General features: G+C 61.4%; 1 protein-coding gene across 2 annotated transcripts in view; it reads right to left on the bottom strand.

The window, feature by feature from the left end:
* Positions 1–555: 555 nt before the first annotated feature.
* Positions 556–24,332, bottom strand: part of GNG7 (G protein subunit gamma 7) — a 115,447-nt gene continuing 91,670 nt past the window's right edge. For both annotated transcript variants that reach the window (XM_047707158.1, XM_047707169.1), the window contains exons 3-4: positions 6,139–6,255; positions 556–3,534 (exon numbers count right to left, since the gene is read on the bottom strand). In XM_047707158.1, coding sequence (XP_047563114.1) covers positions 3,409–3,534; positions 6,139–6,219 — 207 coding nt within the window. In that variant the 5' untranslated portion in view covers positions 6,220–6,255 and the 3' untranslated portion in view covers positions 556–3,408. The remainder of the gene's footprint in view (positions 3,535–6,138; positions 6,256–24,332) is intronic.

Here is a 24,332-nt window from a genome sequence, read left to right as displayed (position 1 = left end):
ATGGCGGGGGCACCGGGCCTGGGGCGCTCCGAGCTCTTAGGAGAGTGAGGCACTTTCCCGACGAGGGGGCCCATGCTGGACGGAGGCCACCTCGAGCCGGGGGCAAAGGGCTCAGGCGTGCTGAACCTCATGCAGGGCAGCTTGAAGTTTTTGTTTTAAATTCATTTGAGAGAGAGAAGAAGAGAGAGATCACAAGCAGGAAGCAGGGGCAGAGAGAGAGACGGAAGCAGGCTCCCCGCCAAGCAGAGAGCCCGATGCGGGCCTTGATCCCAGGACCCCGAGAGCATGACCTGAGCCGGAGGCAGAGGCTTCACTGACCGAGCCCCCAGGAGCCCCTCTTCGAGGTTTTCTCGCTGCAAACTGGAAGGCCCATGGAGGCTGAGGGCCACCTCGTGGGGCTGCCCGAAGCCATGTTCCATCCGGGCAGCCCCCTCCTGGCAGCAAGGGGTGCACGCGTGGGGGGCAGCCCGTCACCCCTGTGCCCGGCCCGCCCTCCCACCCGACCCCAGCCCCCACAGGCGGTGGCACGGAGAGAGGACCAGGGAGCCTTTGTGCTGGGGATTAGTTCACTCTGTATTAACGATTCCACACAATATTAAAACACTGCAAGAAAGTGGGTGTGGCGCACCTGGAATTTTTTTCCCTTTAAAAAAAAAAAATCAGAAATAAAAGCCACTGAACATCCCAAAGGAGATGGGGTAGAACCTGCTAGAGCCACGGACGGCTTCTGCGAGCCGGAACCGGTCTTTGCAACGTTTGGCAATGGTTTCCACGGACCGAGAAGGAAGCGGGCGAGGGCCCGACATATGGCTGCTTCTCCGGGGACTCCGTGGCAGGCTGGCTTTTTGTAGGTGTTCTTGGAGGACCAGCGCGACCTTTGGTGGCCTCACCTTGGCCGGGAAACTGCCCCTGGTCCCTTGCCCTTGGGGCAGGCTGACGGCCTTTCCCGGCCCCCGCACTCGGCGGGGCCCTGCAGAGCCGGGGAAGCTGCCCGGAGGCCCAGCACTCGGACAAGGACGCCGGAGTGGCAGGCAGGACGGCACCCTCCGCCGCCCGCGGTTCACATCCCCCAGGCCAGGGGTCATGCCCCCAGTCACTTAAATCTTGGCCTGGGGGTCACCTGTGGGGAGGGGTGCACATTCTAGCTCCTTCCTGGTGTGGGGGAGGGGAGGGGAAGCGCCCCACGTGCCAGCCCCCTGGGGACCCCCAGACTCGGTGTGTTGGGGATGGTGCCCTTAACGTCCTCCCCATGACGTGGCTGGAGACGCGGGTCTCCCCCAGGCCTGTGGCGCCAGCTGTGCCGGCTCCCGCTGACAGCTGGGCACGCGATGTGTTCATGCAGGACGTGCCCAGGGAAGGCTCGGGCGCTCGGGGTCTACACTAGGGACACGGAGACTTACTCTAGAAGGAAAACAGGAGCTAGAAGGACACCCACGGTGGGGACGGCCACCTCCCGGGGTCGAGGTCCTGGGCAGCCCCTGGGGGAGGCAGCTGGGCAGGTGTGATGGCGGGGGCTGGGGGCGCGCCCGTCCTCACCCTCTCTGGGGCTAGTTTACCCCCACCCCCAGCCCTGGGGCCTCTGACTTGAGTTGGGGTTCACTCCAGGGCTGGGGGTGCCGCCGGCTGTGGGGCTCCCTGACTCCGTTCAACCGCACCTGGGCCGCGAGCTGGGGACACGCGGTGGGGCTGAGCGGGACAAGGCCGGTAGGGAGGGGGTGGACTGAGACCAGGGCCTCCCGTCCTCGCTGGGGACCCGCGGCCGGAGGACCAGCCCGGGGTGCTGGGGACGCAGGGGAAGGATGGGCTCCAGGGATTAAGGCTTTCACAGAAGGGGCCCAGACAGGCTTTGCTCTGCCAACCACCTCCCCAGTCTGGTGTCTCGGGGCGGATCCCCCCGGGCCCTGGCCTCCCCTCCACGGACAGCTTCTGCTCTGTCGTTGCTCAGCTGGGGAGGGTGAGAGGCTGGCTCCCGCCCAGTGAAAGGTGCCCAGGGCATCGGGACCTCGAGGGTCCCCCGTCCAATGGCAGGTTTGGAGACGCTGGGCTCCCCCAAACCCCTGGTGCTCCCGGACCGGCCGGAGAGAGCTGGGAGCCGGGGAGCAAGGCTGGACCCTATAGCCTGCGCCCTGGGGAGCCAGCCCGCATGGGGACGCGTCCCCCCCCATCCCCAAACCTTAGCGCTGCTGGGGTCTGGGCCTTGGCACTTGCAGGGCTGGGGGTTGGGGAGCAGGAGCCTTGAGGTTGGCACGAGGCCCTGGCCCCGGCCTGTAAGGGGGAGGACCCTCCTGGGGTGGGGTACGCAGGGGTGCAAGGGCGGGGCAGGTGTGGGACGGGTGTGCTCGGGGCCCTCCTTCCGCCTCCTGCTCCTGGAACCGTCCAGGTCGTCACAGGGGCCAAGCGACTGAAGAAAAGCCGCGGGAGGGCAGGCGAGCGGGTTAGGCATCTCACCCCCGGGGCCCCGCAGCTGCTTCTGGGACCAGACGCCTTCTGACCTGCGAGGCAGGGCCTCTCCAGGCCACCCTCCCGTCTGCAAAGTGGCCACGGCGACACGCAAAAGCGGAAAACACAACAGAACACAACACAGCCGCCCGGAACGGCCGAGCACAGACGGTTCGCACTGCCCACCTCACTGCGGGCGCTCAAAACGGGCCGCGACGTAGGCGGCCGCTCCTGGGAGCCGGGCAGGGGCCCGCAGACCCGCCTCCCTGAGGGCTGGGGTCCCCTCGAAGGGCTGGGGGCCGCGGCGGGGCTGTCGGGGGCCACGTGCCACACCGATGCCACGCCAGTGCCGTGGTGCAGGGGGACATGAGGCCACGCGGGGCACGCTGCACGGACAGAGCCACCCTCCCGGCCCCTACCATCTGGGGGTGCGTTCCCCGCGACGCACAGCTGCGGGCTCTGGGCTCAGCGGAGAGGAGACGCGGTTCCCGAGCCGTGCACTGGGCCCTCCGCGCACCCCCGACCTCGGGCAGCTCGGGGAGAAGCAGCGCAAATGCAGCAGCCTCACCCGGTGCCCGTGTTTCCACAAACGGACAATGGTGCGAGGGTGGCCACGCTCTGGGTGCCCGGGGCCACCGCCAGGTCCCCCGTCTCCTTCCCCCGCCGGGCCCGGCCGCTACCCCGATGGCGGCCCAGAGCCTCCTGACGCCGTCAACGTGTCACTCGGGCATTTCTGTGGCTCCCCACGGGCCGGGGCCCCCCCGCGTCTCCCTGCGGGGCCCGGACAGGACAGCGCTGCTGGGCTCGAAGCTCCAGCTAGACCCAGAGGACGCATTTCGCCGCATCCATGGTGGCGGCTGCTCGCCTCTCTTGGGGATGAGCGTTTTAGGACTGTAGATGGCTCGCTTGCTGGTGCAGGGAGCGACGCCCGAGCCGAGGGAGCCGGAGGGAGGGACGCCGGAGACAGGGCTACAGGATAATACAAGGCTTCTTGTCCTTAAAGGGGTTCTCAGAGGCGGGGACTCCCACCAGCAGGGGGTCGCTCCGGGCGTGCTGCTCGCAGTAGCTCATGAGTTCCGACGAGGCTTTGGACACCTGCACGTGGGCACAAGGACCAGAGAGGACAGGTCAGATGGGCTGCCCCGCGCACGTCCACCACAGCCAAGGCAGGAACAGCCCAGTGTCCACCCACTGGGACAGATACACCTGACCTGTCCACCTGCACATGGGAGCATCCCTGGCCCCAGCAGGAGTGAGGCCCCCAGGCGTTGCCCCGAGGACGGACCCCACGACGCACAGGGAGGGAACCAGACACAGGAGGCCACACGGGATGTGAGTCCATGCGTCTGACATGTCCAGACCAGGCTCCTCCCTGGAGGGGAGGGGAAGGGGGTTTGTGGGGGCTGGAGAGGGGACTGTTGATGAGGACGGGTTCCTTTTGGGGAGATGGAATGTTCTGGAACAGGGTGAGGCAGGCAGTGTTTGCACAAACGAGTGTGTTATCACCGTTGGCAAGGGAGAGATGGAGCCCTCTTTAGGATTCAGACCAAGACTCCATTCCCACCCAAGACAGGAGGGCACAGGAGGACCCATCCCAGCATTAGAAGGACCCCAACACCAATTCCTGGGCCTTACTTTGCTGGGCCCCTGAGCTGGCTGGGTCCAGTGACCTAGGTGAGGGAGCTGATATCTGGGGCACTTGCCTCAGGGTCCCCAGAAGAGGAGGGGGCAGGTGCAGGGAGAGCCACTCAGCCCCTGGGAAAGCTGATGGGGGGAAGGGGTGCTTCATCACAGCAGAGGGCACAGCCCAGCCCTGCACCCCACCTTCTAGGGTGTGCATCTGGGGCTGTGGTGGGCACTGTCCCACTCCACTCTCCCCAGTGCTGGGGGCTGGGCACTGGGGTTCAGGGATCCTGGGCCCCTGGGTTTCCTCCCCGTGGTGGGAACTGTCAGGGGAGCCTGCTTCCCCACGTGCCAGGAGCGGGTGTGACCGGGTAGAACAGGCAGGAGTGAGAACTCTCCTTGGGCTCTGTGGTCTGGGGCCCTGCACCCCTGAAAGCCAGGGCTGCCCGACCTCGTCCCCAGGGCTGCCCAGTCTACAGGCTGGTCTCTAGGTTCATCCCGGGGACACTTCTACCCACAGACACTGACAATTGCCACTGTCCCGAGCCTGCTGGCGCTCCCAGGGCCGCCGCCGTGGATGAGCTTGGTTTCCAGAGCTGTATTTGGAAAGCAACCCCCCAAACGACAAAGATAGCCTCCGGACCCTGGAAATAACTGATGCGGTGGCTCGGGCGTGTGGCCCCTGCTCACGCCCTGCGTCAATAGGAAAGCTCTGCCCAGAGGGCCGGGCCCCCCATGCCCGCCTCGGTGCCACTTGCCAGGCCCTGGCCCCGCCGGCTTTTCAGATGTGCCCATGTTTGCGGTTCTGGTCGCTGGTTTGGGGATGGAAAGCCTCAGGCGGGACTGCAGTGGGAGGGTGGGTCCCGTCCTGCTCCCCTCCTCCCGGCGTTCAAGGGTGGCAGGACTCCTCCAGCACATCAAACGGGCCGGAATGAAGCGCGCCCTCCACCAGCAAACCGCGGCAACCGAGGCTTTCAAGCCTCTTTCTTCAGCCCGAAGGAATGCTTTGAATGCTCAGGGTTCTGGAACGTTCAGACCCTCCTGGGAGCTGCCTCCCCTACCCGGGGGCTGCAGGAGCCCGCTCCCTGCCCCAGGGCTGACAGGCAGGTGTCAGTCTGTCTGGGGGCAGGGCTGCCTCTGCTGCTGAACTTCCACGGCAGCACAAAGTTCGCTCCGTGGAGTGGCAGGTGTGCAGAGAATTGGTCTGAACAGCCCCGCGCCGCTGATGTCCGGTTTTATGCATCCACTTGGCCAGGTCACGGGACCTGAGTGGAGATGTCACTGGGAAGGTCATTCTTATAGGAGATTAACATGTAAACGGGTTGACATAGAGTACGGAGATGAGCCCCTCAATGTGGGTGGGCCACGTGCCATCAGTCGAAGGCCTCCAGAGATGACAAAATCTGCCTCCAGGTGGCCTTGGGGACTCAAGGGGCTGCGTCAACCCTGGCCTGGATCTCCAGTCTGCCCTGCAGATTTTGGACTTGCTGGCCCCCCTGGTCTGTGAGCCAGTTCCTTAAAATACCCCTGGCTCTCTCAACACATGTCCTCCTGGCCTGTGCACTCGGGTGTGATGAAAAGGCAGCGTCTTTCTCACGGGAGAGGCCACACCTGGGCCGCCCGCCCTTTTTGGAAAGACTGAGTCTGCAGAGCTGGGGCCCAGCTAGAATGAGCTGTGGTTTGGGTCTCTGGTCCCTGAAGGGTTAAGTGTCTGTGAGCAGGAACTGCTTGTCCTTTTTCTTTTTTTAGCATAAAAAGCAAACACACTTATTCCAAAAAATCCAAACAATGCATTAGTGAAGAAAGAAGCCGGAATGGAGCCCAGGGTCCTCCCTTCTCTGGGCCACAGCTCTCGAGGGAAGGACCCCAGGGCTGGGGGTGGGCTCGGCCCTGCCTCGGGGCCCCTGCACAGGCTTTGTATCAGCTGGGTCTTTCCACTGAGGAAACGGAGGCTCAGAGAGGTTAGGGGGTGGCCCGAGGCCGCCCAGCTCGGGGCACAGCGGGAATGCAGTCCCCGCTCTGGGGCAGGGCCCGTGCAAGGGGTCTCCTCCCCCTCCACCCGCCCGCCCAGCTCACCTTGATGCGCTCGATGCCGGCTTCGATGCGCAGCTGCTCCACCAGTTTCCGGGCCTGGGCTACGTTGTTAGTGGCTGACATTGTCTGCCATCAGCACCGGCCCTGCTGTCCAGAGAGCTGCGGGGGAGGGGAGCAGACGGATGTGAGCTGGCTCGTGAAGCCCCAGCCCCATGGCCAGAGGACGCCTCCCCACCCAGAAGCCTCCACCTGAGCCCCCGTGCCCATGTCCCCGGAGTGGGGGCGGTGGGAGGCCCAGACAAGGCGTCTCCATGGTCCCCCTGTGCTAGTGGGGTTAAGTGCTCCCCAGATGTGACCACCAAGCCTGTCAAGGCCGTTCACCAAACCACAGCATTGACACGGGGATGACAGAATGAGGGACTCATGGGGCACGTTCTCTGATCCCTGCCCTGCTCCGTGCCCCCCAGCACCACTGACCCTGGGCAGGGTTGCGGTCTGGGGGCGTCCCAGGCACATCTTCGGCCCCCACCCTTCGATGCTATGATGTCCCAGTTGAACAGCCACAGATGTGTCTGGACATGGCCCAAGTCCCCTGGGGGACTCAGAGTCATCTGGGAGAGACCCCGGCTCTGGACCATGGCGGGTCACCCAGGAGGCCCCGTGTGCTGTGGGTCCTGGGTCTGGCTCCCCTTCCTTCATCCCGAGGCTCGTTTGCCCGGAGGATGGCCCGCCCTGTGAGAACCCCGCTCAGCGGAGCCCCTGGCCTCCGACTTCCCTCGCCAGGCCCGGCTGTGACCGGGACCCCACAGGAGGCTGCCGGGGCAGGAGCGTGGGCTCCTGCTTCCCACACGGGAGAGGCTTCTGGGGGCGGGAGGGGCGATTCATGTCACCTGTCGACAAGGGAGCCCACTTGGTTTTGTGGGGTTTCCCCGAGCTTTCTGATGTCCCGGAGAGGCCTGGACAAACGCCGCAGACTAGAGAGCTGAGCACAGCAGGAATCCGCTCTCCCACATTCTGGAGCTCAGAGTGCCGAGGTCCAGGCGGGGGGCAGGGCTGGGTCCCCCCCCCCCCCCCGTGAGGGTCTGAGGAGGCTTTTCCTCCAGCGGCTGGTGCGGCCACGTCACTCGACCTCTGCCTCACGTGACCTTCTCACCGGGACACCCTCAGCCATGACCTCCTCTTCCTAACTACTAGCATCTGTAAAGACCCATTCTGAGGTTCTGGTGGATGTGAGTTTGGGGGGACGCTATTCACCCCGCAACGCCTTCCTTGAGGGTGGCTCACAGCCCCGACTCGCAGTGGGTAAGTGACTGCGGAGAAACCCTCTTCTCGACACCGAGCAGCCCTTCCGTGAATTCTCCGAGGGCTGCTGCTCAGCGATGGGGGTGCCTGCGGCTTTGACGACCAGATGGCACCCAGCGGTGCTCGCACCCCCCACACCTTCAGGAAGTGGCTGTCATGTCTTGGGGTTCAGGGCCGGTCGGGGGCCTCCCCACCTGCTCGCCCAGCGAGAAGACCAACCTTTTGCTGCACCAATGATTCCGGCTTTGCTAGTGTTTGAGGGTGACCGATTTTCCTTCCCAAGTATTTTTATGGATCTATTTTTTCATGACTTTAAAATCCGGAGGTGCCTGTTGACTCACACACAGTGGCAGGGAATGACAGATCCCTGTGCCCGGTTCTCCCACGATGACGTCTTACAAAACCACAAGGCACAGGGACGCAGGCACAGAGGACACAGGCGTCCCTCTGGCCCCCGCCCCTGCCCGGTCCCGGCGACCACCGATGGGGTTTCCTTCTCCAAACTTCCATCATTTCAGGAATGGTGCGTAAGTGGAACCGTACGACCATAACCTTCCCAGACTGGCTTTCCCCGATGGGGTCGATCACCGTGGGGCATCCAGGAAAGGCACCCAGACTGCCATGCACGTGGCTAGCTCCCTGCAGAATGGCGGTCCCCCCACCCTGGGGCGGCCGCAGCTCACCTGCGGAAGGTCAAGTTCCCCCGCCCAGAGAGGTGGCAGCCCCGCGGTTCACTGGCAGAAGGTCAATCTGGCCCAATTCCCGTTTTGGGCCCTCGCAATGCAGCTACCCCAAATTGCAGACTTTTGTGCAAACCCAAGGGTTTGTCTCTGAGATAAACGCCGAGGGATGGGACTGCGGGTTCAATTTTCAGAGAAGACGCCAAGCTGTTTTCCAGAGTGGCCGGGCCACCTGCGTTCACACCAGCACCAGACGAGCGGCGTTAGCTTAGTTTCATAATTCAGCTGTGCACACTTTCCCCGTCGCTTGGGCGGCGAAGATGCAACTTTCCCCGAAGTCTTTATCTGGGGGCTCTGGCAGAGTGGTTCCAACGGCTGATTGCGCCCTCCAAGGACACCAGGCCGAGCACGTCGGGATCTCTGGGGATCCCACAACCAGAGGAGCTCCTGGTACCAGGGCGGGGCAGGATCCTGCTCAGCCCCCACCATGCCCGGGACCCCCCTACCGCCCGGGGACGACGCGCTCAGTTGTTTTCAGTGTCCAGGCTGAGGAGGCTCTGGGAGAGCCCGCATGGGTTGTCTGTGCAGACACAGGGCCCAAGGTCAGGAGTCTAGGGAGACACTTAGCCAGTAACGAGCAGCAGCCTGTGTCTGTCACAATGCAGCGGGCACGGTCTGCTCGGGGTCACCAGAGCCAGAGGGCCACGCACAAGTAAAGGCAGCTATCAGCCTCTGTCCCTCTGTCCCTCCCTCTGTCTGTCCTTTTCTTTCCTTCCTTCCTTCCTCCCTCCCTCCCTCTGTTTCTCCTTCTTCCCACCTTTCTTCCTCCCTCCCTTCTCCCTTCCTCCCTCCCTCCATCCCTTCTTCCCTCTTTCCTTCCAGTTTAATTATTTATTTAAGTCGTCTCTACACCCACTGTGGGGCTTGAACTCATGGCCCCGAGATCAAGAGTCACACACTCTTCGACTGAGCCGGCCAGGCGACCCAGATTTCAGATTTTCAAAACATTTTCTATTTAGCAATAATAATAATTAAAAAAAGGGCCACTGATACACACTGTACCTTGGGTGGGTCTCCAGGCAGTTAGACTGAGTGAAAAAAGCCAATCCCCAAAGGTCACGTGACATGCGGTTCCATTTACAGAACAGATCTGAGATGACAGAATTGTTGGGACGGAGGAGAGATTCACGGTTCTGGGGGGCGGGGGCGTGGGCCTAGGCAGGAGGGGGCTCCTCATGGCACTGGAAACGTGGACTCCTTGAGGGGGGCAGGAGGCTCACAGCCCACACGTGTGACAACCTTGCACAGTTCCACACACACGCACACACGCAGGACTGCAGTAACAGAGTAAGGCAGTGGACGGTATCGTGTGGACATTCTGGTTGTGATAGCGGCCGTAGGTCCACAAGATGCTACCGTTGCAGAAACTGAGCGAGTGATACGTGGACCGTCTCTGATTTGTTACAACCGCGTGTGAATCCAAAGTGACCTCCGCAGGAGTCTCAGGAGAAAGACCCCTCCATGCCACCTGGCTCCCTGCCCCTTCTGGCAGACATCCAGCCCCCTTCTGGGCCAGAAAAGGCCTGAGTGTGTCTGTTCTGAGAGCACAGAGCCCACGTGTGGGTTTCCAGAAGGCTCTGATTCAGCAGAGAGCTTCAAAGCAGCCACAAAACATCCAGCTCAGGGAAAACTGCCCTTGGTTGGGCTTACAAATACCTAAATTACTCAGCGCTAAATATAGACGCGTTCGGGTAAGAAACGGGCTGGCCCCGTGGCGTGTTTTCCTTGGAAGGCCCAAGACGCCTGCTGGGCATCCACACTCAGAAGCGTCCACTGGGATCCCAGGACCCCCGCATCCCTGAGGCCACCCCCAGCCTGGCCTCCCTCTGAAGCACGGAACCCCTTAGTGTGGCTGGTTTCCTGTTCCACACACATCCCAAAAGGCTCCCTCTGGGATGGGTTCGCACGGCCCCCGAGGACGGCTGGGGGATGTGCACGCCCACGAGTGTGTGCACGTATGTGTGTGTGCAGTGGGTGTGCATGTGTGTACATAAGCGTGTACACGCGTGTCTGTGTACATGCGTGCATGTGTGTGCATGTGTGCGGTGAGCATGTCCGTGTACAGACGTATGCACGTGTGCTGTGAGCATGTATTGCACGCACGTGTGAGTGTGCACACACGTGTCCGTGTATAGACATGTGCATGCGTGTGCGAGTGTGGTGAGCATGTGTGCATGTGAGCATGCACACGCATGTCCGTGTACAGACATGTGCACGTGTGTGCGAGTGTGGTGCGCATGTACGTGCACGTGCGTGTGAGCGTGCACAACGTCTGTGTACAGATGTGTGTGCATGTGCACCACGCCGTATATGTGTGCCCAAGTGTGCTGAGATGCTGGGACCAGACGCTGGTTGCGTCACTGCCGTGCATGCGGCAGACTCAGCCTTGTCCTGGCGGGGGTCATGGCCAGTCACTGACTCATGGCCCAGCCGTAGCCCCGACACAACAGGCAGCGGCGCTGAGTCAGCCCCAGCACATTCCTCACTCGGTGCTGGTCCACAAGCAGCACATGACGGCGCCCAACCTGGCCGGACCTGCTCGGGCCCTGGGGGACAGAAGGGAGTGGGCCTGGGGACAGGATGGAGCCCAGCATGGGGACAGGAGGGAGTGGGCTGGGCTGCCTGTCCTGGCCCTGACTCCCAGTCTTGCCCCTGCAAGGTGCCCAGGGCACAGCTCCGGGGACGCCCCACCCCTGCTGGGAAGCCATGCTGAGCCTAGGGGCTCCTGCGTGAGAATCTCCCGTGGGCATGTGTGACAGGAAGGACAGCGGAGGCCTCCCGCCCTGGGGTACGTTGGGAGAATGTGGCATCATGATCGGGGGGGCAGTCACCCCTGGAAGGAACAGGTCTGCCCTTACACACCAGGCTCCAGGGCACACAGGGTCAAACAAATCATGGGGAGGGGCAGCATGTCTCCCACGGTGGGCTGTGGACTCGGCCACATGGGGAAACAGAACGGCGTCTAACGGGGCGTCCCTGACCCCCACCCCTCCGTGCCAGGAGCACCCCCGGTCCAGACGGCTGCAGACATCCCCAGACGTCGTCCTGTGTCCCCAGGGAGCAGAGCTGGCTTGGCATGAGAACCACTGAGCAGCTCAGACTCTATTTCACACCACAGAGGTTCCTTATAAAGAGCCACAGAATTGGGAAGAAAATACACACAGATCAGTGAAGCTGTACTGGGTGCTTATTCTCAATCACCGAGAAGTTAGGTTCTAGCAACTGAAGCAACAGAAAGAACGGAGAAGGTCAGCAGCTCTGATCTTCTGCAGTCAAATGCTCTACCCCTGAGCTATACCCCCAACTCTGATCTTCTGGAAACGCGTAGAACTTCATGACAAGTGCTAACTGGACTGGAAACCAAGGCCACCACCTACCCGGCCAAGGCCACGGCAATGCAGAAGCTGACGGGCAGCCCTGTAAGGCGTTAATCACACGTGGGCCGAGCCCCCCGGAGGTGCGGCACAAGGACTCAAGGAAGCAATTCAGGTAAGAAGTGATTTAACCGGTAAAAACCAAAGTGAAGGGGCGCCTGGGTGGCTCAGTGGGTTAAGCCTCTGCCTTCGGCTCGGGTCACGATCTCAGGGTCCTGGGATCGAGCCCTGCATCGGGCTCTCGGCTGGGCAGGGCGCCCGCTTCCCTCTCTCTCTGCCTGCCTCTCTGCCTACTTGTGATCTCTGTCTGTCAAATAAATAAATAAAATCTTAAAAAAAAAGATATGCGTGGTTAAAGGCAGACAGGGAACCTCAAAGTGACAATTTTAAGTAGGCTCTGTGCTCAACATGGGACTCGAACTCATGACCCTGAGATGGAGAGTCACACGCTCCACCCACCGAGTCTGCCGGGCGCCCCTGAGTGACAATTTCATCAGCCATTATTTTCATGACTTCCTTTAGTGAAGGGTTTCGCAGTCAGGGACAATCTGCATACAGTGAAATTTGTCCTTTTGGGCACACAGTCAATGAGGTTTCACACACATCCCGTCAGGCAGCCGACACCACCCTCCAGATCCAGACTCTGTCCCCCTGGGACGCGCCCCGTGCCGCTGCGTTTGCAGCCAGCCCCTGCGGCCCTGGTCTGGGAGTGCACACACGGGCCCGTGAGCCGGTCTGGCCTTGCTCCCTCGGCCGAAGGCTGGGTGGGTCACCGTGTCGTGGGGCTCGCGGGCACGCTGCTCCTGTTCGGGGCTGTGTAGTAGCCCACAGCCCACCCGGGACACAGCGGGGCCTGTTGGCCCTTTTGCCAACCGGGCCACGTCAGGGCACGGGAGACCGTGAACAATGCCTCGATGCACTCGTGCCCAGGGTCTGTGGAGCCTGCGCTCCCGATCCTCCTGGGGGAAGCCTGGGCGTGGGACTTCCAGCTGCGCTGGCAGGTGTCAGTTTAACTTTACAAGTTAAATATTTTCCAAGCAGTTTCCAAAGTCACCGCACTCATTTGCACTTTGAAACAATCCGACAGGGATTGCAAAAGTACTATAACCCCGTGTGCCCTTCTCCCCCGACGGTGCCGTGTCTGACGCGACCACGGGGCATCACGAGGTCGAGACGCCGAGGCTGCCTGATGCCCGCTCAGGTGTCCCCAGCCCTCCCACGGCTCCTTTCTCAGCAGAACGGATTTTTGCCCCCGGCCTTCTCTCCGGGAGGGTCTGGCCTCCATCCCTGATCCAGTGTCAAGCCCCTTCCTCCTGAGCTCCTCAGGGAGCTGGGCTGCCTGCCCCACGCTGCCGTGAGCCCCAGGGGCACACGAGGCTTGGAATGAATGTTTGCTGAGTGGGTGGGTGGGCAGATGCACGTGAAAAGTGTGACCAGTCTGGGCTCTGGTCTGCAAAGCTACGAGGCAGCTGAGCCCTTGTGTTCATCACGTCGTAAACACGCCTGGCCAGCAGGGGGGAGGGGCAGAGTCTCTTCCCGCTCCGTGCAGTGCCGTGGACCCTGGGGCCAGACTGTTCTCTGAGATCATTCCCCTTCCCCACCCACTCAGCGCCAAGAGCACCCCCATTGTGACGGCTGCAGATGTCCCCAGACACTGCCCCATGTCCCCTGGGGCCAGGATCTAAGTCCTTTATGCGAAGAAACTGTAGCTAAGAGAGGCTCATTTGGGCAAAACGTAAAGTTTCTCTGGGACTGAAATGTAATAAATGAAAATAGAAGCTTCTTTCAAAAGGGGTTTAATCTTCTTAGCATCAAATGACCTTCCGTGACTGCAAGTGACCCAGGGCGAGCTGCCCCTTGAACTCATCAGCCACTTGCCAGGCGGTGAGGCTGCAGGTGCCAGAGAGGGGCAAAGCGGAAGCAGGAGCCAAGCGGGTCGTGGCACGCCTGCATTCCGCAGACCTCGAAGCTGTGTGCCTATGGGGAAGTTACCGCCCCTCTCTGAGCTCCTGCAAACTCTGCACTGCTCAGAGTGTCAGGCCCTCCCCGGCCGGGCCCAGCACACCTCCAGGTCCCCAAGTTCCAGTGCCAAGGAACAGGGGTGCCCAGAGGCCGGCAGCAGCAGAGGAGACCCTCTGGGAGGCACCTGTGACAACTGCTAACTGTAAACACAGCTGCTAGAGATGGAAGCAAAGACAGGGCGTCCTGCACAGCCCGTGCCCAGCGGAGGTGGCAGGGCCGGTTTGGTGCAAGCTATTGAGAAATCCCGCTCCCCACGGAGCTGCTGCCCCGAAGTGGTCACGCCCCTCAGATGCCCAGGGGCCTGGTGGGACAGGTGTGAGTGTGATCAGAGGCACTCCGGCCTCTGGGGACCCTCAGCCGCAAAGCTGTCCTGCTGAGCCCCCAGAGCTGTCAGGTCTCAGGGAGAAATGGGACTGATTTCCCGGCACCTCGTTCCAAGGACAAAGGCAGCCCCAGCTCCTGAAGGTGCAACAGGCGTGTCTCGAAGTGGGTTCGCGTGCCAGCTCTGCCCTGACCTGGGTCTTCGCTTCCTCCACTGGAGAATAAGACAGCTGTTAAAAGCTGAGAAGGGAATCCCTGTTTGTCACCCACTGGTTCTAAGATCCAGATGATCCACGTTCATGGCTTCTGCCGAGTAAGTCTCTTGGACTTTGAGTGAAGTCCTCTGTCTGCCGATTTTGGCTTATGCCACAGTGGGACGCTAACGTGGACGGGTTCGCCTGCTTCGGGCAACCAGGAAGCTGGATAGAACCCAGGCGCATGTGCTCGAGGGCGCTGGAGGGTTATTTGCGAAGAATTTATAGCTGAGGTCTGGGGGAGGAGGGAAGCCCAGGAGTCTGGGTTTTGGGGTCACTTTCCCAGGATGGAAGGTTTGCTAAGGGGCCGAGTGGTGCTTCCATCAGCTTGCAAGGCTGGCGATGCAGAGACTGACATCCGGGGCCCTCCGGAGGGTGAGTGCTGGGCGAACTCCCCCAGTACAAACTGGGAGAGCAGAGCAGTGCAGTCCAAGCAGGAGAAGAACTCGGATGTGGCGATGTGGGGCAACACGGCAGACGCCGCATGGGGTCTTCTTGAACGCACGGCAGCATTTGACTAGACTGAATTTCAGATGGAATTGAATTTTACTGTCACTTTTACCATGGGTGACATTACCTTAGCTTTTCCCAAATAATCATGCAAAATGATGGGGTCACCGTGATTATCACACACACAGAGGGATATGGGTACACCCTTAAAGGGACCGCAGAGGAGAGCCACATAAACTCAGACCTCGATCTGGACGGAGGTGATCCCAGGTTTCGGGCAGCCCTAAACGCTGGGCATGAGTGAATGGACAGCTTCTCTGGCGGAAAACAACATCATCTTAGGATTCAAATGATCTCCACAAACAAGTCGGCAAGCACAGTGTCTAGCTCACAACTAGTAATAACCAGGTGTACAAGGAGGTAAGAGCCCACAAACAAAACCCAAGAGGAATAACAGGCAAGACAAACAGCTCACAGGGGCTCCCGACCCCGGAGCTGGCAGATGCTTTACAGTAATTGTGTTAATTACGTCCAAGGAGATAAATAGGTGAGACTGTTTATCCAGCAGCCCTGGACACTACAGAAGAACCGGCGGACATAAGTGTAAGGCCAATGTCTAAAGCCCAAGAGCTCAGTGGAGAGAATGTAATCGTTAAAGACAACTACGGAGAAAGTTGGTGAGCTGGAGGACAGTTCAGGGGAGAACACCCAGGGCGAAGCATGGAGATGCAGAGGGAAAAGAAAGACGGAAGAGAAGGTAAGAGAAGAAGGAGTAATGCGCGCCCGGGGCCCGGGAAGGAGAAGAGGGAGGATGGAGCAGGAGTCATCCCTGAAGTGTAACGAGAGACCGTTTCTCCAAACTGAGGATTCAACAAAATACTACTTTCAGCCACAGATTCAAGAGGTCCTAGAACCTCGGGCAGGATAAACGTCTTAGGCACTGACCGAGAAATAGCCCGGAAGCCCGCGAAAAGGTGCTCCCTGGTGAGTCAGGGAGACACGAATGGACACTGGAATGGGCGGCTCCTCCCGAGCACTCTGGGGGCGAGAGCAGAAAAGATCGGCAACTGTGAATACTGGGGACGGCGCGGAAATGCTGGAAGTTTCACACGTTCCTGAAGGGAGTGTTCAACGGTACGACCACTTTGGGAAATGGGTTGGCGGTTTCTTAACAGGTGAACGCCATGCCTCACCTGTGACCCAGCCGTTCTGCTCGAAGGGACTCCGCAAGACAAACAGAAGCAGACTTCCAGCAAAGGACTCGCACGGGACGTTCACGTCTTGACTTAGGCCAGCAGAGCTGGAAGGAGCCCGAACGTCGCGGACGGGACCGTGAGGAAGCAAACCGCGCTAATTCACGCCGTGAAACAGGACGGCACGAGGACAGAAACAGCCTACGGGGGAGAGCAGCCGCGCGGGTGAGCCTCAGAAGTATTCAGGCCATCAGAAGCCAGACAGCAGAAACGCTGCACGTCCCGAGCGAGGTGTTGGCGTCCACAGGTGCACGTTTGTCAAAACTCGCCCCGCTGCGTACTGAAGGTCTGTTCCTCTCGCTGACGGTGAATCACGCCTTAATAAAACCGGTTAATCACAGAGCAAGCAAGAAAACACACACCGCCGGACGGAAGAGGACCAACAACCCGGCGGACTCCGGGAAGACCCCAGACCCGGTGAAGAGCGCGTTCAGGACTTCAGGTGAAATACAGACGCTTCCAGACCCACAGAACAGACAGCCTCCCCGGCAGACCCGCCTCGTTACGGGAGAGTGAGAGGACGTTAGAGAAACAGGAGCCCAGACGGGAGGGAGGGGATGTGTGAAGGAGTGAAAAACCCAGGGTAGAACTTGACGAAGTAACTCGAGAGTTCTGGGAAACGCGACAGGGAGCGGAAGCCCCCGGAAAGGCCCGGCGCCCCTCGCCAGCTGCCAGCTCCCTTCCCCTCTAGTCAGGTTTTCAGCCGCTGTTCTGTACCTTGACCTTAAAAGTTTTAGGGTGCCCCCTTGTGTTCTGCTATTCTGTTCCAGGGGTCACTTCCATAGTTTGGAAGCTACACACATGCACTTGCGTCTGGCCCAGGGCCAGAGTGAGAGACCCACTGAGTTCTCTTCTGCCGCCATCTGACCCCTGACCCCACTCCCTGGGTGTGGGTGCTGTGTGCCCGGGGGGATCAGTACTCCTGCCTGCCTGCCTGTCCCAAGGGCTGCCAGTTCCTTGGGCATGGGGTCCATGTCTTCCTCCAAAATACCCTCTCTGTGGCCCCCTGAATCACCCATCCAGGAGAAATCTCGCCATACGACTGACTTCTCGGCCGAAAACCATCCCCACACAAAATTTTAGAGAAACAGGATGTTTCACACGTGGACTCACACCCCGCGTGGCCTTCTGTGTCTGGTTCCCTCCCTGAGCGTCATGGGCTCGGAGTCTGTCCCCGGGGCGGTGCATGGGGGCCCCTCGCTCCTGCTGGCGGCCGAGGGATGCTTCGGCACATGTGCAGGGTCACGTTTTTAAGCAAACATTTTTTACAAGGACAAGAAGAAAAAGGAAAGACCTCATCTTGCTGCTGTCAAAACCCAAGCCCCTGCTGTGTTCCTAATCAGCACTAAAGCCAATCAACGGCTCCCCAGACCTCCAGCACGACTGGAAGCTTCGTGTTTCTGGAGACTGAAAGATGTTTGCACCTTACTAACTGTCCTGAGACCACGTGGCCGGTGGAGGTTGGACCAGGGTTCGAATGCAATTCCCAGACTAGGGCTCACGGGGAGACGGACCCCAGGGACTGCCCGGCCACACGCCACCGCACTGTCCTGTCCCCACCGTGCCTGTTCCCTCTGTCCCCAGAGCCAAGCTTTGAGGTCGGGGCCAGAGGCCATGACTCCTCCATGGCCCCATGTACTTGGCAGACGGCTTAGGGAGTAGGACCTATGGTGCTCCTGGGTCTGAGGGTGTACAGGTCGGGGTGCTCGGCACCCACACTGGTCCGAGAGCCTCCAGACTGCTTCTTCCTCTGCGGAAGGACAGGCCGCTGTCTGTGCTACAGAACACTGCAGATGTCGGGCGCCTGGGGTGCTGGGGGGCTCCGAGAGAACCCTGAGTGGGCGTTAATGACAAAATGTCTTAGCTTTATGCTTCCCGTGCAGCGGCGTGTAGGCGAAGCCGGGACTCTGAGTCCTGGGAATGTTTTCCCACGGACGAGAGCGTGCTCCCCTGCCAGCTTCCCATAGCGCTGCCCGGGGGAGTTGGGGAAATCCCTGCGGTCCTTGGAAGGCCTGTCGCCTGGGCACCCCAGGGAGGACCCCTGAGAGGACTTTCCAGGATCGGATTTCTGTCTCCCCTGCTCCCCGATGTGGCTGGGTGGGCTGCGGCTTCAGTCTTGGTGAGTCAGACGGAGGAGCGGGTGCTCTGAGAGGTCACTGGGGCCCTCCGTCGCGCCAGGGTGCTCAGCAGGACTGCGTCTGGACCGCCCACAGGGGGAACGCACGGCAAGCAGGGACCCGAGACCCCCCCACCACGAGGGTGCACAGGCCGGACCTTGGAGCGCTGGCGTGCAGAGCCAAGGCACAGACGGGGGTCTTGCGGGGCTCCCTGCCTTCCCGGCACGCGCCTGGGCTGCGGTCCCCTCCAGGGAGCCGGTGCAGCCCCTCGGCTCAGCCCGGGTGCTGACTCCACCCTTGGAGGTGTTTTCCCACTGTACAGGAAGCAAAGACAGCCAGACAAAAATGCCTGCGATCCATCCGAATTCCGCGCATAGCTCTCATAGCTGGGGAGAGCGCCACTCCCAGCCGGCTTGCTCCTGGAGCCCGCACCCCAGCGGCCCGGCAGGCTCTTTACCAGAAGAGGAAGAATGTGATGCCAGTGGAGGCTTCTGAAAGTTGGCGGGCTGGGCTGCGTAGCAGGAAAAGAATGTGAAAAATGTGCCTGGTGGGGCAGCGGCGGGAGGGAAGGGCCTTCGAGGAGGGGCCTTCGAGGAGAGGCTCGTGGGCTCTGGGTTCTGGGGGCCTGAAGGACCCTTCCTGGCCGCCCCCCCACACACCCTGTTTAAAAGGAGGGAGGTCAGGGAGAAGGTCTGGGCTGCGCAACCCTCCCGTGTCTCCCGCACAGACACTCCTTCTGTAAGCAGCAGGGGCCGCTGACCTGGGACAAGATGTGTCAACAAGCCCCGACCTCAGGCAGGGAGTGCTCTCCAGTGAGTGCTCACCCCGGGGCTGCCTCCGTCACGGCAGCTCTGGGCAGCCCTCCTCAGAGCCAGGGGCTGTGTGTGCCTGTTGGAGAGATGGAACAGTGTGGGGGGCATCCCTCTGTGATGGCCCCCAGTGACCACGCAGGAGCCCTGGGCCTTCAGTGTGGCTGTGACCCGAGCAGATGACCCGGTCTCACTCCGGGGAGAGGCCCTGCCCTGTGGCAGCTGCGGCTTCAAGAGAGGGAGATCGCCCTTGGCGGGACTGATTCAATTAGGGGAGCCCTTAAAAGGGAGGAGAAATGATTTCCTCTTTAAGATTTATTTATTTGTGAGAAAGAGCGAGAGAGCGTGTGCGCACGAGAGCTCACGTTGCGGGGAGCGGCAGGCAGAGGAGAAGCAGGGATGTAGGACTTGATCCCAGAGGCCTGGGATCGTGACCTCAGCCGAAGGCAGATGCTTTACGCACAGAGCCACCCAGACGTCCCAAGGAGGAGAAACTATTTGAAGCTTGAAAGGGATGTGGCGCAGAGAGATCCGTGTTGCCGGCTTTGAAGATGGAGACCCTGGGGCACGGCATGGGGGTGGCCGCTAGGAGATGACAGCCAGCAGGAAGTGGGGACCCCAGTCCTGCAGGTGCACAGGCCTGAATTCCGGAGCACTGTGAATGGGCACAGGAGACCCCAAGCTCCAGAGAAGACATTCTGACTTTGGCCCGGTGACACCCCGAGCCAGGAAACCAGCCACACTGTGCCCCATCTCTGACTTCCAGACCTGGGAGCCAGCTTGTTGGGGACAGTCTGTCACACATCACAGAGCTGGTCCACAGGCCGGGGCGAGGCCAGAACAGGGTCCCCCAGCTGTGGGGCTGGCTTCGTTCTAGCACGATCTGTGTACGACGTGGGCCCGCACGGTCCCTGCGGCATCTGCTACTGATCGCTGAGCGAGGACGCAAGCTCGGTGCGCCGCGGTCATGACTCCTGCCAGTCTTCTCCTTCCCCGCCCGGAGACGCAGGCCCAGAGCGGCTTCCCACAGTGTCCGTCAGCAGCCCCAGCCTGCCGCGCGGCTCTGGTATGCAGGGGCAGGAGCGCACCTTCCTTTCATCCCTGGACAGCCAGGCCTGGAGACAACCAGCTCGGAGAGCCCGGGGCGGGGGAATCAGAGCCCCCAGAAGGCGCTGGGATGGGGCGGGGGCCCGTGGGTCCGCAGAGGCTGGGAGGGCGGGGCAAGCTGCACAGCGGCCCCTCATCTTCAGGGAGGACAGAAACAGCTTCTGCTTTAAAACCTCCGGAACCAGCGATTTTACAGCTCAGAGTTTCTGAACTTGTCTCTCCCGGGGACGGACAGGGAGACTCCGCCCCTGCCAACCGTTAAATGGGAAGAAAAAACACAAACCCAGGAGACACGAACCTGCAGCCAGATTCTGGGGGAAGCGGGGTGGGGGAACGATGCTGGGAGGGGCACGCAGCCCCCCACCCCCGTGCCAGGAGAGGACTGTTCCTGGGCACACCGTGCGCAGAAGGAGAGACAGGGTATTGGTGTCGACGAGGGAAGAAATCCTAAACCAAGACAGAGGGAGACAGAAGAGGGGGAGAGGGCGGCACACTGCCCTTGGTTAAGGCCCACGCGGCATGAGGCCTAGAACAGGGACCCCCAGCCAGATGTGGCCGTGCCCCCAGGGGCCATGGAGCGGTGTCCGGGGACGTCTGTGGTCCTCACAACGGGGGTGCTCCTAGCACTGAGGGGGTGGGGGCAGGGTTGCTGCTGACCCCCCCACCCGGAGTGCTCAGGACGCCCCCGAAGAGTGACCTGCCCAGATTGTCAGCAGCGTCGGGGGCAGGCGGGAGAGACCCCATGTGGGACTCTGGAGAAACGTGCCCACAGAGAGGACAGCACAATCTGGACATCAGGTGAGAAATTTAGAGGGAGGGGGAAGTGCCTCCAGGAGTCCCCAGGTGCTGGGCTGAGGTCAGCCCCTGGCCCACAGCAGGGTCACGCCGTAGCAGGGATCTCCGGAGAGCCCCGGGAGCCGTGTCGGCATTTGCACTTCAGTACTGGGCAGACACAGAGACTCTCTGACCCCCGACCCTGGCCTCCGCCGCCCACCTCTGAGGCCCCTCTGAGGTTCCAAGCACTGGGTACCCCCACCCCAGCCCGCGGCTTCTCCAGGGTCACGGTCACCCTGGCCTGGTGTGGGGCGGGCCGGCCACGTGAGGGCCTCCTCTGAGCCTTTGCACATCCATGACCTTTCGGTGGGGAGGGGGCGGGGAAGCTGCAGCGGGATTTCGCTAGGTAGACGTTTCCAAGAGAAGCCATGGATCCCTTGGAAAACAGCGTCCCGTGACTCTGCCTGTCAGCCTGGTCCTTTTGTGTGTGGGCTACGTCGGTCCCCGGGGCAGCTATATTTAGAAAGGGCTGGGGACTCGGGAATGAATGAGTCCCCACACGAGAGGGGACAACAGCGCTGCAGGGCACGCCGGTGCCGCTGGGGGCTGCGGGCATGGAGCCCAAGAATGAGCCGGCTCGTGGGCGCGGGCGGTGACCAAGGATGACGCTGTGGCTGATGCGGGAGCAGAGGAAAAGGCTCCCTCTGTCACCGGGGGGATGACTGCAGTCATGTGAGGGTTTGCAAGCCGGGGGGCTGGGCCGGGACGCCGAGCAATCCTGCTCTTGGCTTCCGAGCACCGAGGAAATGACGTCACCCAGGCCCCATGACGGGCAGGAAGCCCGGGGACGCAGGTAGGGCAGACCCAGTCTTCCCACCTTGGTTCAGGCGGGTCCTTCTCCCCGTGCGCCCAAGGAGCTCCTACATCCCCAGCAAAGCCCTGGGAACATCATCCCCTCTGAGAAGGTGCACAGCCAGTCTGGCCCAGACCCCTTCTCGGGCTGTCCACAGCCCCATGGACGTTCCGTGGGCCCTTTATGCATCCCCTGTGGTCACTGTGACAAATGACCACCAACCTGGTGGCTTAAAACCACACACATATATTATCTGATGATTTTGGAGAAATCGGACATGAGCCTCCCAGGGCTACAACCCCCGCACGGGCAGGGCTGGTCCCTTCAGGGCCCCAGGGAGACCCGGCTCCTGCCCTTGCCGGCCCTGCAGCCCCCTCCGTCCTCCCCGCCGGCAGCGCGGGGTCTGCCAGTCTCTGAGACCCCCACCCTCTGCCTCCTTCTTGTGACGACCTCGTGGGGAGGCCGGGTCTCCTGGGAACCCAGGGTCACCCCCACCTTGGGGGCTGTGACTTGCTCCCCCCTTCAAGGTGCCTCTGCCATGGCAGACATCATACTCATAGGGTCCAGGGACCAAGATGGGGGCTCCTGGGCACCTCAACTCCTCTCCGCTCTGCAGAAGAGGGTGGCCTGTCCAGGCACATGCGGAGGAGGACGGGCCTCGGACCTGGGCCATCTGTGGCGGCCCCTTGCTCTTGGCCACTGGGCTGCTGGCCAGCACACCGTGTCACACAGCATCTGTGAAGTCCCTGGGGATGTCCCTCCCCACCTCTTGCTGTGGCTGGGAAGTCCGGGACAAAGCAGACCCAGGGGGCCCCTTCCTAAGCTGTCATGAGGGACATTTTTCACGTTAACAGTAAAGAACAGGGAGGAGCGTCCCTCTAAGAGTGAGACCGGAGAACATGGGGCATGCAGGGTCTGCAGTGGGGTGTCGCCGGAGTGACTCTGTCTGTGGTCATCACAAGTGGGGGGCTCCTGGCATGGAGGGGTGGGGCCAGGGACGCTGGTCGGCACCCCCAGTGCCTAGAAGGCTGTGCAGGGAGTGCCCCAGCCCCGGGGCCGCTGTGCCGGCGAGGAGACCCTGGCCTGGGGATATTCAGCCCCACAAGGCAGCTCTCCCATGAAACCCGTGTGCTGTGCTGGGCCCACCGGAGTCAAAGGAGGAGCATGGCTCCCAGCACGTGTTCCCGGTGCACACCATGAACCCTCGGTGTCCAGGCAGGCCAGAACTCTGGAGGAGCCCTAGATGTCCACGCGGTGCAGACAGGAAGGCCTGGGGGGCCTCTCTCTGCACCACAGCAAAGCACTGGGATGTCTGCATAGAGCCCCCCTCCACCCGCTGAGTGCTAACCACATGGGTCTGGATGGATGCGTGACCCCCAAACAGAGTAAAGGTACGGAGAAGCGAGAGGCCCAGCCCGGGATGCCATTTCTGGCCCATGTGGGCTCAGGGGAGGGCTTCGAGAGGCCTCGGCCACGGGGCTGCTGGACCACAGGCTCATTGGGGGCTGGGGGTCATGGACCGGGAGCATGGAGCCACATCAGGTCTGTGGTGCTAGGAGTGGGTTTGGTGTCGCGCAGGAAACCTTCCAGAGGGGGACAACACCACAGTAGCCCTGGGACCCAGAGACTGGAGGGAGGGATCGGAGGGCCTGGGTGCCCACGGGTGACTGCGGCTGGCCATGGGGTGCCGGGTGCCAGTGCCGGGTTTGTGGGAAACCTCTTCTGGGAGTGAGTTAATCTCCACTCCCAGTGGCCTCTGCCCCAAGATGAGGTTTCGATGACCGGTGCGGAATTTCTAACAATGAGATCAAGTGTCTGGTTCTGCTCACGCTGACATCCCCTTTCTCAACCGTCCAAATTCCATTATGCCTTTTCTTGTTACTGTAGGAAGGCAGCCAAGCCCGGGGCCGCCTGGGCCGTGCCGAGTCTCCTGGGACTCTGGCTGGAAGGGGAACCGTGGCTGCCGTGGGCAGGGTCTCCGCAGGACCCCGGACGGACGGCACGAAGGACGTGGAGAATGCGCAGGATGCGGGAGCGGGACGTCGCGGGATCTGTGGGGGCCTCTGCACGGCAGCCAGTGTGTTCTCCGGTGGAGACTCTTGATGTCGGTCCCGCCCCACCCCCGTGAGCTCTTCCTCGCTGGTGTGGCCAGGTACGGCTATGTTTAGGAAGCCCAGGATGGACGGAGCGGTGGACGAGCCCCCGGAGCCGACGACAGCCCCGGTGACAGGCAGCAGGCACCCCAGCACACAGCCCCACAGCTGCAGGGGAATGAGCTCGCCAGCACCTTGGGGGGGCCTCAGGGGCAGGGTCTCCCCGTCTCCAGTGAGGCTGCAAGCTGACACCAGCACAGTGGGCCTGGGGGACCCGGGGCAGACAACCCAGTTGGGCTGCACCCAGATTCCTGACCCCCCAAGACCGCGGGAGAACACACGGGTGGAGACGGGGTCATTTGTCCCCCAGCATCACTAACTAAGATAGCAGAGGGGTGACTAGAGTTCCCAGAGACAACCCAGGCCTGCAGGAGGTGGCGGGAAGACAGCCCGATGTGCCTGCCAGGTTGTCCCCCCAACTTGGTCCCAGGATGTCATGCCAACTGCGCCTTCTGCTCCTAAAATGGACCTACCTGACTACGCAAATATCTACACAGAATACAGGAAGAATGCAAAATAATCATAACGTCGCCCTCCTGACCCCAAGATCCCTGACGAAAATCACCACTCCCGGAAGGAGCAGCTCTGTGTCCTGTTCGGGGGAGCAAGTCCGGGGCCACCCAGCAGGCGAGGGACAGAGCCAGGAAGGAGGGAGCACTGCCGAGTCCGAGAAGGAACCACGCCAGCCAACGAGGAGTCCGCTGATC

Source organism: Lutra lutra, chromosome 1, assembly GCF_902655055.1.
Source record: "Lutra lutra chromosome 1, mLutLut1.2, whole genome shotgun sequence".
Taxonomy (NCBI): Eukaryota; Metazoa; Chordata; class Mammalia; order Carnivora; family Mustelidae; genus Lutra; species Lutra lutra.
The sequence above is the reverse complement of the archived record's forward strand: the minus strand, read 5'-3'. Positions and strand labels throughout refer to the sequence as shown.